Source organism: Muscardinus avellanarius, assembly GCF_963383645.1.
Source record: "Muscardinus avellanarius genome assembly, chromosome: 7".
NCBI lineage: Eukaryota > Metazoa > Chordata > Mammalia > Rodentia > Gliridae > Muscardinus > Muscardinus avellanarius.
Window position 1 is genome coordinate 65310957 of NC_137793.1, and position 16614 is coordinate 65327570.

General features: G+C 37.0%; 1 protein-coding gene across 1 annotated transcript in view; it reads right to left on the reverse strand.

Moving 5' to 3' along the window:
* Positions 1 to 16614, reverse strand: part of DNAH14 (dynein axonemal heavy chain 14) — a gene marked incomplete at both ends in the record, with an annotated part of 395029 nt that overhangs the window by 191650 nt on the left and 186765 nt on the right. Inside the window, 4 exons of the mRNA XM_080698700.1 lie at positions 5477 to 5729; positions 6470 to 6678; positions 8696 to 8789; positions 14123 to 14338. Of these exons, the coding sequence (XP_080554826.1) occupies positions 5477 to 5729; positions 6470 to 6678; positions 8696 to 8789; positions 14123 to 14338 (772 nt within the window). The remainder of the gene's footprint in view (positions 1 to 5476; positions 5730 to 6469; positions 6679 to 8695; positions 8790 to 14122; positions 14339 to 16614) is intronic.

Consider the following 16614-nt stretch of genomic DNA (forward strand, 5'->3'; position numbering starts at 1 on the left):
TAATGAACACTGAAAATTGAAAAAAATTAAAAACATTTATAATATCATTAAAAATTAAATTTTAGAGATAATTTTTTTTCTTTTTTTGGTGGTACTGGGGGTAGAACCCAGGGGCTTTCTACCTCTGGGCTATACTCCCAGACCTATTTTTATACTTTATTTCGAAACAGGGTCTCATTAAATTGCTGAGAGCCTCACTAAGTAGCTGAGGCTGGCTTCGAACCTGTGTGATCCTCCTGTCTCAGCCTCCTAAGTGTGGGGATTACAAGCATGCACCACCATGCTTAAGAGAACTGTATTGTAAAAAATGGTAAGACATTTCCAAGAGAAATTACATATATAAATGGATTAATATACCATGTCCATGAAGTTGAAGACTTGATATTGTTATATCAGACCTCTATAAATTTATCTATTGTAACTCCAATCACCAAATAGCACACAGAAGATCAACCTCATTAGACTTTAGAGGTCAGTCTATTGTTCTGTTCAGGCCTTCAATTGATTGGCTAAAGCAGGGAAGGCAACCCACTTTACTGACTGGTGTGTGTGTTACACACACACACACACACACACACACACACACACGATTGAACCCAGGGGCATTGTACCTCTGATCTATACTCTCAGCCTTGTTTATTTATTTTTTATTTATTTATTTTTTTGCGGGTCTGGGGGTGGAACCCAGGGGCATCTGACCCCCGAGCTATACCTCTGCCCTATTTTGTATTCTTTATTTTGAAACTGGGTCTCACGGAGTAGCAGAGGGCCTCACTAAGTAGTTGAGGCTGTCCGGGAACCGCGATCCTCCAGCCTCAGCCTCCCAAATGCTGGGATTACAAGCGTGCGCCACCATGCTCGGCTTATTTTTTGTTTTGAAAGAGGGTCTTGCTAGGTCGCTAAGGGTCTCACTGCACTGATGAGGCTAGCCTTGAACCCGTGATCCTTCTACCTCAGCCTCCCAAGTACTGGAATTACAGGTGCATACCACTGCACCTGGCTAAAATCCATGGATTTAAACATCAATCTCATCCAAAAGAAAATTCACAGAATGTTTGGCCATATAACTGGGCATTGTTGATTTAGCCAAGTTGATGTGTGAAATTAAGCATCACCCCTATTTGCTCATTTAGTCCCCTTTTCACAGATGTGTTCTGTGGTGGGTGCTAGCTTGCAACACAAGTATCTTTGTGCTCTATGCCCAGTACTATATGCCCATTCTTTTGTTTCTATTCTAGAACCCCTTACTCCCTTCTCTTATAATCTTTCTCTTCAGGCCCTTGACCAGCTGACCAAGACATACACAACTGCTTGTGAATGCAGATATATTCTAACGTCTCCTATTCTAGTGAGTGGTTAAATGTTCTATTCAAAGTTCTACCCATTGGCATGATTCTACTTTGCCCCTGTTTTACATGGCTCTTCCTAAGCGAGGATGTAGTGCTCCATTGGGTTTGCATCCTCACACCAGGTCGACCCATTCATTGACCAAACTCAGGCTTTCCTCTCTTGTTACCAGTCTGATTTCTAAGTCCTGGTCCTGAGGCTTTTATTATCCTCCAGCTGCAGAAGCTTAAGAATTTCTTCATATGTTTACTTCAGAGGCTTTCAAAGAGGGGTTGTTAATATCTCAAACTAGGTTACTGATAAGCTTATTTTACTTGTAGTTTTTACTGTATAGTTCTTCTCTCAGTTGTTTTTTCCTATACTTCCTCCTTCTTAAGACATACACATGTAATCAATGCAGTTTTAACCTGTCTTTTAAAAGTAATAAATTCTTGAGCTGGGTGTGGTGGCGCACGCTTGTAATCCCCCTGCTTGGGAGGCGGAGACAGGAGGATCACGCTGGTTCGAAGCCAGCCAAGCTGGCTTAAGAGACCCTGTTTCCAAATAAAATATAAAAAAAAATAGGTCTGGGAGTGTAGCTCGGAGGTAGAAGGGTCCCATCCCCAGTACCACCAAAAAATAAAAATAAAAGTAATAACTTCTCTTTTTTATTGCACAAGATGATTTTCACCCTAATATAAAATATAGCTTTCTTTTCATTCATGTTTACATTGTGCATCTTTTTTCAACTTCTTTATTTAGACCATCCTGTACGCATTTTCACCATGTTTTTTGATGTATAACTCACTTATTAAAATCTCCCATTAAAGTGTACAATTTAATGATTGTTAGTATATTCACAAGTTGTGCAACTATCACCGCTATTTAATTTTAAGACATTGTCAACTCACTAAGAAGAAACCTCATAGCCACCAGTGGTAGCTTTCCATGTCCTCTCTCGGCCTGTAGGAAGCACTCATTTTGAATACCTTGAGTCATAGTTTGGCCCTTTATGACTGGCTTCATTTTTTTAACACAGTGTTTTCAAGGCTCATCTGGGTTGCTGCTTTCACCAGTATTTCATTCCTTCTTGTGGTCCAATAATACACCATTCTATGGATATACTGCATTTTCTTTACTCATATATCATTTGTTAGACATATGAGTTGTTTCTACCCTTTGGTTATTGTGAATAAAACTGCTATAAATGTGTGTACAGCTTTTTGCATGGTTATATGCTTTCATTTATCCTGGGTATATTTTTGAGGAGTAGAACTGAAAGGTCACATGGTAATAGTGTTTAACATTATAGGCAGTGTCAAACTGTTTACCAAAGTGGCTGCTCCATTTTTCAATCTGGATTTGAGAATAATTTTTATACAAAATAAATTAATAGATTTTTTGTTTTAAAAATAAAAACAGAGTCTTTTTTTGTTTTTGTTACTAAACATTAAACTCAGAGGCATTCTACCTCCAAGCTACATGCCCAGCCCTATTTTTTATTCTTTATTTTGAAACAGGGTCTCACTAAATTGCCGAGAGCCTTACTAAGTAGCTGGCCTCAAACCTACCTCCCAAGTACTGGGATTACAAGTGTGCATCACCATGCCTGGCAGAGTTTCTTTTAAATGGGAGAGGAGTTAATGAGTTAACTCATTTAAACTTATTGTATTTATTAATACTGAATTATTGATTTTCTGGTTGTTCACATTTTATTTATGTATTTGTTTATTTACTTATATTTTGCGGTACTGGGGATGGAACTCAGGGGCATTCTACCTCTGAGCTATACCACCCGCCCTAGTTTTTTTTGGTTTTTGTTTTTTTGGTACCGGGAATGGAACCCAGGGGCATTCTACCTCTTAGTTACACCCCAGCCCTATTTTTTGTTCTTTATTTTGAAACAAGATCTCACTGAGTTGCAAAGGGTCTCACTAAGTAGTTCAGGCTGTCTGTGAACCATGATCCTTCTGTCTCTGCCTCTCAAATGCTGGAATTACAAGTGTGTACCACCACGTCTGGCTTTGTTTTCTTTTTCTACCTTTTACTGTAAAGTTTAAACATATGCATTTTACTATTATTATGAAGTTCACTCTAACATATTGAGATCCATAGTTACGATTGTTTTTCCCATTACTTTTTATTTATTTATTTATTTATTTATTTATTTATTTATTTATTTATTTTGGTGGTACTGGGGTTCCTGGAAGCCCTTCTACCTCCGGGCTACACTCCCAGGACTATTTTATACTTCTTATTTGGAAACAGGGTCTCTTGAGCCAGCGCGGCTGACTTCGAACCTGCAAGATCCTCCTGTCTCCACCTCCCAAGCCCAGGGATTACAAGCGTGCACCACCACACCCAGCGTTCCCATTACTTTTTAAATCTTCTAATATTTATCTATGTATACTTTTATTGGTATATTGTAATTATATATCATAGTGAGATTCAATGTGACTCCATTACTTTAAAAAATTTAGTTCTAAGCCAGGTGTGGTGGCACATGCTTGTAATCCCAGCATTCGGGAGGGTGAGACCAGAGCATCGCGATTCGTGGACAGCCGCAGCTACTGGGTGAGGCCCTTTGCAACTCACTGAGACCCTGTTTCAAAATAAAGAATAAAAAATAGGGCAGGGGGTGTAGCTCAGAGGTAGAATGCCCCTGGGTTCCATTCCCAGACTGTGGAGAGCCATTAAGGTTTTCCCCTTATCTTTACTAAAAACATACTTCTGACTGTCCTCGCCCAGAGTCAACAAGGTTTGGGGCCTTGAAAGCTTCAAGGTTACTAATGCTAATGATGATATTGTTCTGTCTGAGCTAAGACTAGGTTTGTGTTGCATCAGGGTATTGTTTGACCTGCCCGGACATTGGAATTTTCCCTCTTGGGTAACCTAAAGCAAAAAACTATAAATACAACTAGAGAAGAAGCCCCAGGATCGGCCAGTAGAGGTATCGACCCGGGAGTTGACTGGCGATCCTTCCATGCTTAGGAATAAATCATATTTGGAATTTAATTCCTAAGACTTATATTATTTCATCCTCACTCCTCTCTTCGGAACCTGTACTTTTGCCAGCTGGCTCCGGCACCAGACCCACAAACAAGACAAAACAAAACAAAAAAACTTTAGTTCTGTCCCTTTTATTTTATTTGGTATTAGGGATCAGAAACCAGAATCTATCTCTTAGCTGCACACTAGCCCTGTTTTTTATTTTGAAATAGAGTCTTGCTAAGTTTCTGATGCTGGCCTTGAACCTGCTATACTGTTTTCTAAATCTTGGTCTCTTCTTACATATGTTTTGTTACTTTTCATATTTATGCTTTTGAATAATTACAGCATATATCTAGAACTCTGAACATTTTCCCCTACTATTTCTATTTTTTTTTTTTTTTTGTGGTGGTGGTACTGGGGTTCCTGGAAGCCCTTCTACCTCTGGGCTACACTCCCAGACCTATTTTTACATTTTTTTAAAATTTGGAAACAGGGTCTCCTAAGCCAGCGCGCACGGCTGGCTTCGAACTTGCACGATCCTCCTGTCTCTGCCTCCCAAGCGCAGTGATTGCAAGCGTATGCCACCACGCCCGGCTTCCCCTACTATTTCTAACTCAACTAATTCTTGAAACATGGCAAAAAAATCTTTCTTTAATAGAAACCCTCAAAAGGTTCTTTACATTTACATATTTTTCTTGTAACCCCTGTATATGATTTTTTTTGTGTGTGTGTGTGGTACTGGGGATTGAACTCAGAGGCATTCTTCCTCTGAACTATACCCTCACCTGCCACCTTCCTCCCCTGTTTTGTTTTGAAACAGGGTCTTGCTAGGTTGCTGAGAGTCTGCTTGTTGAGGCTGGTCTCCAACAACTGATGCTTGTTGTTGAGGCTGATCCTTTGGCTCAGCCTCCCAAGTACTGGGATTACAGGCAAGTCTTACCACTCCCAGCACACTCATATGATTTTAATTTAGTTTCATTAATGTGCTTCTCTATCGAGGAGTTTTAGTTTGTTCCATGTGCATATCTGTTGTTGGTCAGATGGGTTTATAATTTCTGGCTTTTATTTTCTTTTATAAAATCTAATAAAAGATGATCAATAACCATTGCTAAGACAAGATACAATATCATAAATGTGACTTAGAGAAAAAAAAACTCACTTTGTCCAAATCCTCCATTTTTACTCATAAATTCAAAGAAAGCATCAAGAATTCTGCAAAGGGTTATGATGACTGTTAGGTCCTGCATAGGATATGGCTGAAATTTCTTATGTTTCTTTATAAATTTTAGTCCTTCTGTGACACTTTTTTTAATCATTAATTCAAGATAATCCACTCCTGATTTACTCATAATTTTAGAAGTTTTCAAAAGCCAGGACTTAACATAAGGCTCCCATCCCAGATCAACAGGATCCTTAAGAGTAAAAAGCACAATAAAATTTTACATAAATAACTTAAAGTACACTGTCCTCCTACTTTACTTCTTACTTCATCACTGTACCATCAAATATGGCTTAGAATTATAATTCATTAAAGGAACATGATAAAAAAACAGCTTAAGTAATTGACATTCTATGGAGATGTGTGAATTTTCTTGTAATGATCTTACAAGAAAACAGGCAATTTGGGGATTATGTGTAGGGAGGGCATGTGAGGTGGTCGGTATGTGCTGAGAGGAGCTGCCCACTCGAAAGTAGCCTAAATATATTCATCACATGAGTTAAGTAGTTTAGAGCATGGGGTTAATCATATCTAATAACTAATCTTTGTATAGAAAATACTTTTTTGTGGTGTCTTCTACCTCCTCACCACTGTCTTGGCAATGTGTTTCCCAGTTTCTAAGAGTCATAGAATAAAAGGCATTAGGGAAATCTTTTCTCTACTAGAATAATTACTCACATCAGGAGCCCAGCCTGTCTAACTGAAAGCACTACTCACAGTTGTGGAAACTATTTACATTCTGATTACTGAGAGAGAGTACTATGAATAATGGTAGCAACTACATTCATATTCAGTTCTGGGTTAGAGGCTTTGGGGTCACTCTGCTGGATCCAGAGGAAAAATGAGATAAGCATTAAAATGTTGTCGATGATGACTAGTTACTATCCCAAATAACACAAATTCTTTGTTAATAAATTGTTTTTGAAAACTTACCATATATACCATTGCACAGCGGCTGATAGTAGCAGGACTTGCCTGAGAGAGACTATCCACTTCAAAAATCAATCTTATTTTACTAGTTAAAGCTATTCTCTCACTGTTTGCTAGGCACAGTGTTCTAGTGTCATCCAACACAGAGTTTAGATTTTCTACCCACAAGGTGTCCACTGGACCATCTAAGATGATCCACTGCCAATCAAAATCTGGAAAGAAAAAAAATCAATATAACTGACAGTGATCTCAGGCTTCTTTAATTAGAGTCTTGCAAATATCTATTTTGTTTAGAGGTTATTTTCTAATATGAAAAATGATTATTTTAGGAAACAATACAATAAATACATTTACATGTAGTCTCTAGCATTTATTAAATGTGAATTTTCATATCATGTTTATAATGCCTTGAGCATTGTTTAGGCATTATTAGTTGGATAATCAATTCTTAACATTTTGGATTGGAAAAAGGTTCATGGCATTAACTTTTTTATGAATCTGCTCTTTCCACTTAGGAATTTTAAGATATGATGCCCCTAGTGAATAGCAAAGGGAAATATATGCCCTTCAAAGAAAGAATCAAAACTTAGAGCATATCACACTTGGAACCAATTTACTCCTGTCTTAGTCTGTTTGAGCTGTTATACCAAAATACCTTAGGGTGGGTAACTTATAAACCAAAAAAAAGTTTGTCAGAGCTCCAGCAGATTCAGTGTCTGGTAAAGTCCATCTTGGTTCAAAAAAGGGTAACTTTTTCTATGGTGTCCTTACATAGGGGTGAAGGAGTCTCTTTGGGTGAGGGAGTCTCTTTTGAGGACACTAATTTTATTTATCAGGGTTCTGCCCTCATGACCTAATCATTTCCTCAAATCCCATCTTTTAATAGCATTTGCTTAAATGTTAGGTTTTTTTTTTTTTTTTTTTTTTGGGTACTGGGGAGTAAAGAGGCATTCTACCTTCAGGCTACACACCAGCCTAATATTATTTATTTGGAAACAGGGCCTTGCTAGATTGATAAGAGTCTCACTACTTGCTGAGGCCTATCTGGAGACTGATCCTCCTGTCTCAGCCTCCCAAGTACTGGAATTACAGGTGTGCACCACCACACCAGGTGAATGTTAAGATTTCAATGTATGAAATTGGGTGAGGGGTGCAAGCATTACCATAACACGTATCCTAAAGCTACCACCATGTTCAATAATTTTAGAAAATTCACTGGTCAGAACAGGGGAGGTATGAATAGGTTACTATGCAGACAGTAGATAGCTAACCACCTAGAAAATATTAAAATACCCCAGAAGAATTAGAGTAGAGCTAGGATTTCTACAGCTCTTACTGCTAAGATAGGCTCTGGTTGGCTGAAATACCTGTCCTAGGAATTGTCCTAAGACCCCATAAAGAACACTTATTATGACCAATTTTTGTACTCTATTAAAAGTGAAATTCAAAAACTTAAGAAAGCAGGATAAGTCTCTTTTAAAATTTGAATCAAAAAGTGCCAGGCGTGGCGGTGCACGCTTGTAATCCCTGCGCTTGGGAGGCTGAGACAGCAGGATCACATGGGTTCGAAGCCAGCCTCAGGCTACTTAGTGAGGCTTCAGCAACTTAGTGAGACCCTGTTTCTAAATAAAATATAAAAAAAAGGTGAGTATAGCCCTCTGGGTTCCACCCCCAGTACCACCAAAAAAAAAAAAAAAAAAAAAAAAAAAAGCACTACCAGTGTATCTGTTGATATGTAGTAGGGAAAGCAGTGGATGGGGATCCTCTAGTAGACTGTCAGCTCCCGAATAGCAGTGACCCTGGAATTATACATTCTGTCCCCCTGGCACATAGCAAAGTGTCTGACATATGTCAGATGTGCAATTCATTTTAGAGAAATCTTTTGGAGTTGTATGATTTAGCCTGGAAATGTACAGACCAATGTACCACTGCTGCTTTTCACATCATTATTATTTCTACCATGTCTGCTTGATTCTTGTGAGGAACTGATGGCCATTTATTAAGTGAAGAGCTACTTAATACCTATTACCTATATATCATAATAATATATGTACCATAATGTAATATGTCATATTAGTACACAAATTTTAAATAAACACTGAAAAATAGTGCAAGAACAAAATGTCACTAATTAAATGTATTTAAAGATATAAATGTAGATAATATTGGCTTAAATTTTGTCTTCTATATTAATTAATAATCTTTATTGAATTTAATAATAATACTTACTGTGACTTTCTGGAATGTTAGCATCTTTCTCTATGTCTTTCAAAAAAATATTATCATCAACATCTGCTATATCCGAGGAATCAAGCTTGAAAACCTAAAATATGTAATCATGTTTACATTTTTACTTGATATTTTTCAACCAAAATGAATGACATGTCAATATGCTTACTTGAGTGATAAAAACATGAAAGGAGGAAAGTTCTGAAGTTGAAAAGGCTAACATATAAACAGCAAGTTATAATGGAACTGATAACTATAGCTTATTTCCTTTCTTTGTGTGTTTTAATTTTCTTTTTTTAAAATTTTATTGGTGCACTGTAGTCATACATCTTAGTGGAGTACAAGATGTTAGAGACATACATGCATACATCACCCAATTAACACCCAATTCGCTCCGCATTTCCTCCGTCCCCCCTTTTCAGGTTTGGCTTACTGATTGACTTTGGTATGTTTGTGAATGTACATCATGTACATTAGGGAATTTCCCTCTTCCCCAATTCTATCCCCCTCAGGTTGTCTTATTTGCTCATCTATAGTTTCTCCTTATTTGAATAGAGTTCCTCCTATCACCCCTTTTCTCTCTAGCTTCTGAGGGAGAGCATCTGATTTATTATTTTTTGTGACTGACTAATCTTACTTAGCATAATGTTCTCCAGTTCCATCCATTTCCTTGCAAATGACCTAATTTTATTCTTCTTTATGATTGAGTAAAATTCCATTGTATACATATTTTATAATTTTATAATTCATTCATCTGTTGATAGACATCTTGGCTGGTTCCATAGTTTGGCAATGGTGAATTGTGAGGCTATGAACATAGATATACATGCATTAGTTTGGTATTTTGGTTTCTATTCTTTTGGGTAGATACCCAGAAGTGGTATTGCTGGATCATATGGTAAGTTTGTTAACATTCTTCTGAGGATCCTCCATACAGTTTTCCAAAGTGGTTGTACTAATTTGCAACCCCACCAACAATGTATAACAGTTCCCATTTCTCTGTTGTTTGTGTTTTGAATGATTGCCATTCTAGTTGAAGTTAGCTAAAATATAAGGGTAGTTTTGCTTTGCATCTCTCAAAATTTTTCATAATTTATTGGCCATTTGAATTTCTTCTTTTGTGAAATGTCTATTTAGTTCACTTGCCCATTTGTTGATTGAGTTATTTGTTTTCTTAGTGCTGAGTTTCTTGAGTTCTCTGTATATCTAGATATTAGCCTTCTGTTGGAGGAATAGGTGGCAATTTTCCTCCCATTCTTTTGGCTCTCTGTTGAGGTTCTTGATAGTTTGCTTTATAGAAGCTCTTCAGTTTAATGTAATCCCACATATTGATACACCTTTTAGTTTTTTTGCCATACTGGGGGTGGAACTCAGGAGCATTCTACTCCGAAGGACACCCCCAGCCCTATTTTTTATTCTTTGTTTATTTCAAACAGGGTCTCACTGAATTGCAAGGGCCTCGCTAAGTAGCTGAGGCTGTCTTCAAACCATGATCCTCATGTCTCAGCCTCCTGAATGCTGGGATTACAAGTGTGCAACACCACACCTGGCCACCTTTTAGTTTCTTGTGCCTCTGGGATCTTGATGAGAAAATTCTACCTTTGCCTATGTGTTGCAGTGTTGGTATGCCCTCTTCAAGGAGCCTCAAGGTCTCTGATCTAGTTTCCAAGTCTTTGATTCATCTTGAGTTGACGCTTGTGCAGAGTGAGAAAGTGGGATTTATTTCCATTTTTTGCATATTAACCAGTTTTGCCAACACCATTTGTTGAACAGGATATCTTTCTTTCAGTGTATGTTTTTGGCCCCTTTGTCAAAAATCAATTGGCTGTAAGTGTGCGGATTTGCTTCTGAGTCTTCTATTCCGTTCCACTGGTCTATGTATCTGTTTTTGTGCCAGTACCATGCTGTTTTTAATACTATGACTTTGTAATAAAGTCAGGTATTGTGATTCTTCCTGCATGGATTTTGTTGCTGAGAATTTGTTTTGGCTATTCTGTTTTTTTTTTTTTCTCTTCCCAATGAATTTAAGGACCAATTCTTCTATGTCTGAGAGGAATGACCTTGGTAATTTAATGACCCTGGTCATTTTAAGTGTTGAATCTGTAGATCACTTTTGAAAGTATGGCCATTTTGATGATATTTATTCTACCTATTCATGAACATGGAAGATATTTCCATCTTCTAAGGTCTTCTTTAATTTCTTTTTTCAATGTTTTATAATTTCCTTTGTAGAGGTCTTTTACCTCCTTGGTTACGTTTATTCCTAAGTATTTTGTTTTATTTTTTGTGGGAAATCCCAAGTGGAAGTGTTTTCTGGATTTTTCAGTGGCTTTATGGTTGGCATACAGAAAAGCTTCTGATATTTTTAAATTGATTTTGTACCCAGACACTTTGCTGAATTTGTTGATCAGTTCTATAAGCCTTTTGCTTGAGTTTGTTGGGTCTTTTAAGTATAGTATTATGTCATTTGCAAATAGTAAAATTTCCTCTTTTCCTATTTGTACTCCTTTGATATCATTTTCTTGCCTTATTTCTTTGGCTAGAGTTTTAAGTACTATATTGAAAAGAAGTGGTGATAATGGACATCTTGTCTTGTTTCTGTTTTTAGCAGGAATTCTTACAGTTGTTCACAATTTAATATGATATTGGTTGTGGGTCTATTGTAGATTGCCTTTGTGATTTTGAGATATGTTCCTTTTATTCTGATTCTCTGTAGTGCTTTTAACATAAATGGATTTGGGATTTTGTCAAATGTTTTTTTCAGAATCTATTGAAATTACCATGTGATTTTTTTACTTTTGTTCTGTTTATGTGATTTATTACGTGGATTGATTTTCATATGTTGAACCAGCCTTGTATCCCTGTGATGAACCCTACTTGGTCATGGTGTATGTATGATTTTATTGATGTGGTTTTGAATGCATGTTGCTAGAATTTTGCTTAGGAGTTTAGCATCCAAAGTTCATCAACAATATAGGTCTGTAGATTATTTTCCCCTTGAGCTGTCTTTATTTGGTTTTCATATTAATGTGATGTTGGCTTCATAAAAGTTATTTAGTAAAGTCCCATTTTTTTCTGTTTCACAAAATAGATTGAGGAGATTGGGGATTAGCTCTTTTATAAAGGTTTTATAAAATTCACTTGGAAAAACATCTGGTCCTGGGCTTTTCTATGACGGTAGGCTCTTTATTGCTGCTTGAAATTTCCTTGGTTGTTATTGGTTGGTTTAAATTTTCTATATCTTTTTGACTCAGTTTAGGCAGGTTGTATTTATCTATAAAGTTGTCAATTTCTGCCAGATTTTCTATTTTGTTGGAGTATAGTGTTTTTCTTTTTTTGTGGTACTGAGGGTGGAACCGAGGGGCATTTCTATCTCTGGGCTATACTCCCATACATATTTTATATTTTATTTGGACACAGGGTCTCACTAAATTGCTGAGAGCCTCACTAAGTAGTTGAGGCTGGCTTTGAACCTGTGCAATCCTCCTGTCTCAGCCCTCCAAGTGCTGGGATTACAAGCGTGCACCACCATGCCTGGCTCAAGGATGAACAAGGGGAGTATAGTTTTTCAAAGTATTTTCTGATAATTCTATGAATTTCTACACTGTTGGTGGAAATATCTTCTTTTTCATCTCTTATCTTCATAAGTGGGGGTGGCTATCTGTTATTTTTTGTTAAGTTGGCTAAAGGTTTATCTATGTTAATTTTTTTAAGAAACCAGCTTTTGGTTTTTTTAATTTTCTTTATTGTTTTTAAATTCTCTACTTCATTGATTTCTGCTCTGATTTTAATAATTTCCTGTCTTCTACTGGCTTTGGAGTTAGATTGCTTCTGTTTTTCAAGGCCTTTAAGGTGTGTCATTAGATTATTTATTTGTTGATTTTTCTCTTCTTATGTGGGCATTCAGTGCTATTATTTTTTATTTTAATACTTCCTTCAAGATGTCCCAGAGGGTTTTTTTCAGTACTGGGGATGGAACCCAGGGACATTATACCTCCTAGCTACATCCCCAGTCCTATTTTTTATTCTTTATTTAGAAACAGGGTCTCACTGAGTTGCGCTTCACTAAGTAGGTGAGACTGTCCTTGAACCACAATCCTCCTGTCCTAGACTCCCAAATGCTGGGATTACAAACTTGTGCCACCACACCCATCTTGTCCCAGAGATTTTGATATGTTGTAGCTCTATTTTTGTTTGCTTCTAGAAATTTCTTGATTTTACCCCTTATTTCTTCTATGGCCCATTCTTCAGCAGTGTGGTGTTCTGTCTCCACATGTTAATGTGATTTCTCTGGGTTTACTTATAGTTGATTTCTAAATTCATTCCATTATGGTCTAAAAAGACATAGGAAGTATGTCACGTTTTTTCAACTTGCTACTGCTCACTTTGAGGCTCAGGATGTGATTTTTTTTTGCAGAAGGTTTCATGACTGGCTGAGAAAAATATGAACTCTCCTGTAGTTGTGTGGAATATTCTATATGTGTCCAAACCACACCCCCAGCCCTATTATTTAGTCCTTATTTTTTGAAACAAAGTCTCACTGAGTTGCAAAGGGTCTCATTTAGTAGCTTAGGCTGTTTGAGAACTCCGATCCTCTGGTCTCAGCCTCCCAAATGCTGGGATTACAAGTGTGCACCACCACACCTGGCTTCATTTTTCTACTAAAGCATTTTTATACCTCATTAATTAGCAAGGTACATTGGTGGTGGTGGAATCATTAGATTATTTTCCACTTAGACTTAATTCACTTTGTGTTCCTCTCAAAGCAAGCATTTTTTTTTTTACTTAATCCTATTTTTTTCTTTTGTGGTATTGGGGATTGAACTCAGGGGAAGTCTGCCTCCAAGCTACACCCCCAGCCCTATATTTTTTATTTTTTATTTTGAAACAGTCTCACTAAGTTATGAAGGGCTGTGCTAAGTAGTTGAGGTTGGTTATGAATCTGTGATCCTCCTGTCTCGGCCTACCAAGTACTGGGATTACAAGCATGAGCCACCATGCCCAGCTCATTCTATGGTTTACCAAACATTTTAGAACTAAATGGCATATTCTATGCTTTTTTAATTTATAATTTTCAGTTGAGTGTAGTGACACATGCTTATAATCCAAGTACTTGGGAGGTTAAGACAGTAAAATTCCAGGCTTGAGGCTAGCCTCAGCAATTTAGCAAGATCCTCAGCAATTCAGTGAGACCCTGTTTAAAAAAATTACAAAAAGGGCTGGGGATGCAACTCAGAGGTAGAATGTCCCTGGGTTCAATCCCTAGAACAAAAAAGATTTATAATTTTTCTCTTATAAATATAAAATGATTCATAATATTTTACTTTTATATTAATAAGTATCCAGTGATGTTTAATATCAATGATTAAATATGCAATTAAATAATTGATATTAGTAAATAAAATATTAATTCTGTATAAAACTTACTTTTGAGAAATCTGAAATTATTGATTTTACTCCAAGATCATCTTCTCTCTTTGAATGTCTTGTAGTGCTCAAATAAACAAAATTTCGAATAGTTGCTGATAATAATCCATCAGTCCATTCCATTGTATTAGGATTTAGTCGTCCATATAGTTCATTAATTGTGACACACTTTGGATTTAAAACACAAATATCTATTTTTCCTTTTCTTCCTGGAGCCTGGGAAGAATTCAGTGTGTTTTTAAAAGACATTAATTATGATACAATTGTTTAAATTTTGCAGTGTTATTGCAAATGGATTTTAGAAATCTTTTTCATCAATGAAAAATTCTGTATAAGGTGAAAATTTATAAGGAAGAGTAAAATGACTAATTAAAGTACCTCATCGGGCATGGTGGTGTATACTTGTAATCCCCGTGCTTGGGAGGTGGAGACAGGAGGATCGCGCAGGTTCGAAGCCAGCTGTGCTGGCTTAAGAGACTGTGTTTCAAAATAAAAATATAAAAAATAGGTCTGGGAGTGTAGCCTGGAGGTAGAAGGGTTTCCAGAACCCCAGTATCACACACACCCACACACACACCCACACACCCCCACACACACACACACACCTCTACCATCTTGTACTCCATTAAGATATATGCCTACAATGCACCAATAATTTTTTAAATAAAATAAATTATTAATATGCAACCTTCTTTTTTTTAAAAAAAATTCTAAACACTATAGATAATACCCCCCAAAGAAAGGGATTTTAGTGTGCTACATTCAAGAGTATGGTATTTGAATTGGGGTATGGTATTTCTGAAGCCAGGGTTGAGTAGAGAGATGAGAGAGAGGGAAAGCAAGATATACTTTTAAGCTTCAGGTCAGAATTGGCACTCAAGTACATCTTATTTGCAACATTATAATTTTTGTGAGTGTTGTCTGAAGAACTGGTCTCCGTTTCATCTAACTCAGATCTCAGGCAGGAAAAGTGACAGGTAGTTTTCCAGGGAAATCTGTAGAGGCTTGGGTCAAGAGATTATGGGTGGAATAAATAATGGATGATCTAAGGCCCAAGGAGAAAATGGGTGGGAATGTTTGAGAGATTAAGATAGTCAAAAAGCAGCTGTGTATACAGAGAAAATGAGAAAGCTACACAGTCAAAAGACATGCATAAAAAATCTGAGAAGACCTCAAGCTTTAGTATTACCTTAATCTTTAGGTTTAGATCAGGCCCACCTAATCAGTGAAGACCTACACCAGAACAAGTCAAGTCTGAGAAGAAGGGAAACAATGTAGGGAATATCAGTATGTAGGGAATAGAGACTATAAACAGGAAACAAATAGGAATTATGGTGATAACAGATATAATAGTTAAAAAATTCAACATTAGATTTAACAGCAGAGACATTCAACAGCAAATATTAGCAGACAGAAAAAAAAGTACAATGAAATTTAAAATTAGGACAACTGAAATTACCCATTCTTTGAAGCAGAATGAACAAAGAATGGGAAACATCAGAGTCTAAGGAATCTATGCAATATCATAAAGCATGCCAATGTATCCATTATGGGCTCCTATAAGAAAAAAAATGAGAAAGGACAAAAAAAAGTTTGTAGTCAGGCGTGGTGGCACACACTTGTAATCCCCGCACTTGGGAGGCGGAAACAGGAGGATCACACAGGTTCAAAGCCAGCTGTGCTGGCTTAGGAGACCCTGTTTCTAAATATAAAAAAATATATAAAATAGGTCTCGGAGTGTAGCCTGGAGATAGAAGGGTTTCCAAGAATCCCAGTACCACCAAAAAAGAAAAAGAAAAAAAAAAAAAGAAAAAAGAAAAAAAAGTTTGTAGTAGTACCTGCCCAAAGTTCCCTAACTAATGAAAGGCAGAAATATACACGCAAGAAGCTAAAAAAATGCTAAGCAAAATAAACTCAAAGAGATCCATAGTGAGGCACATTAAAACTATTAGTTGCCAAAAACAAAGAGAAAATCATCAAAGCAGCAGGAAGCAACTGGTCACCTACAAAGAATTCTCAATGAGATTAAGTCAGTTCTCAGAAGGCATAGCTGCCAGAAGCTGTGGGATGATATAAATTGCCAAAAGAAAAAAACTGACAACCAAGAATTCTGTATCAGATAAAATTATCATTAAAAAGTGTGGGACACGCTTGGTGGTGCACGCTTGTAATCCCCACACTTGGGAGGTGGAGACAGGAGGATTGCGTAGGTTCGAAGCCAGCCTTGCTGGCTTAATAGACCGTTTCCAAATAAAATATAAAATAGGTCTGGGAGTGTAGCCCGGAGGTAGAAGAGTTCCATCCCCAGTACCACCAAAAAAAAAAAAAAAAAAAAAAGTGTGGAACAAATGGAAACATTTTCAGATAAAGTTCTCTCAGGAGCCTGCCCTGCAGGAACTGCTTGAAAGGTTGGTGCAGGGCATACCACATACCCCCAGATAAACAAAAGAGAACTTATTGTCAAGAGCCTGGCAATATGTCTTAGGTGAGGG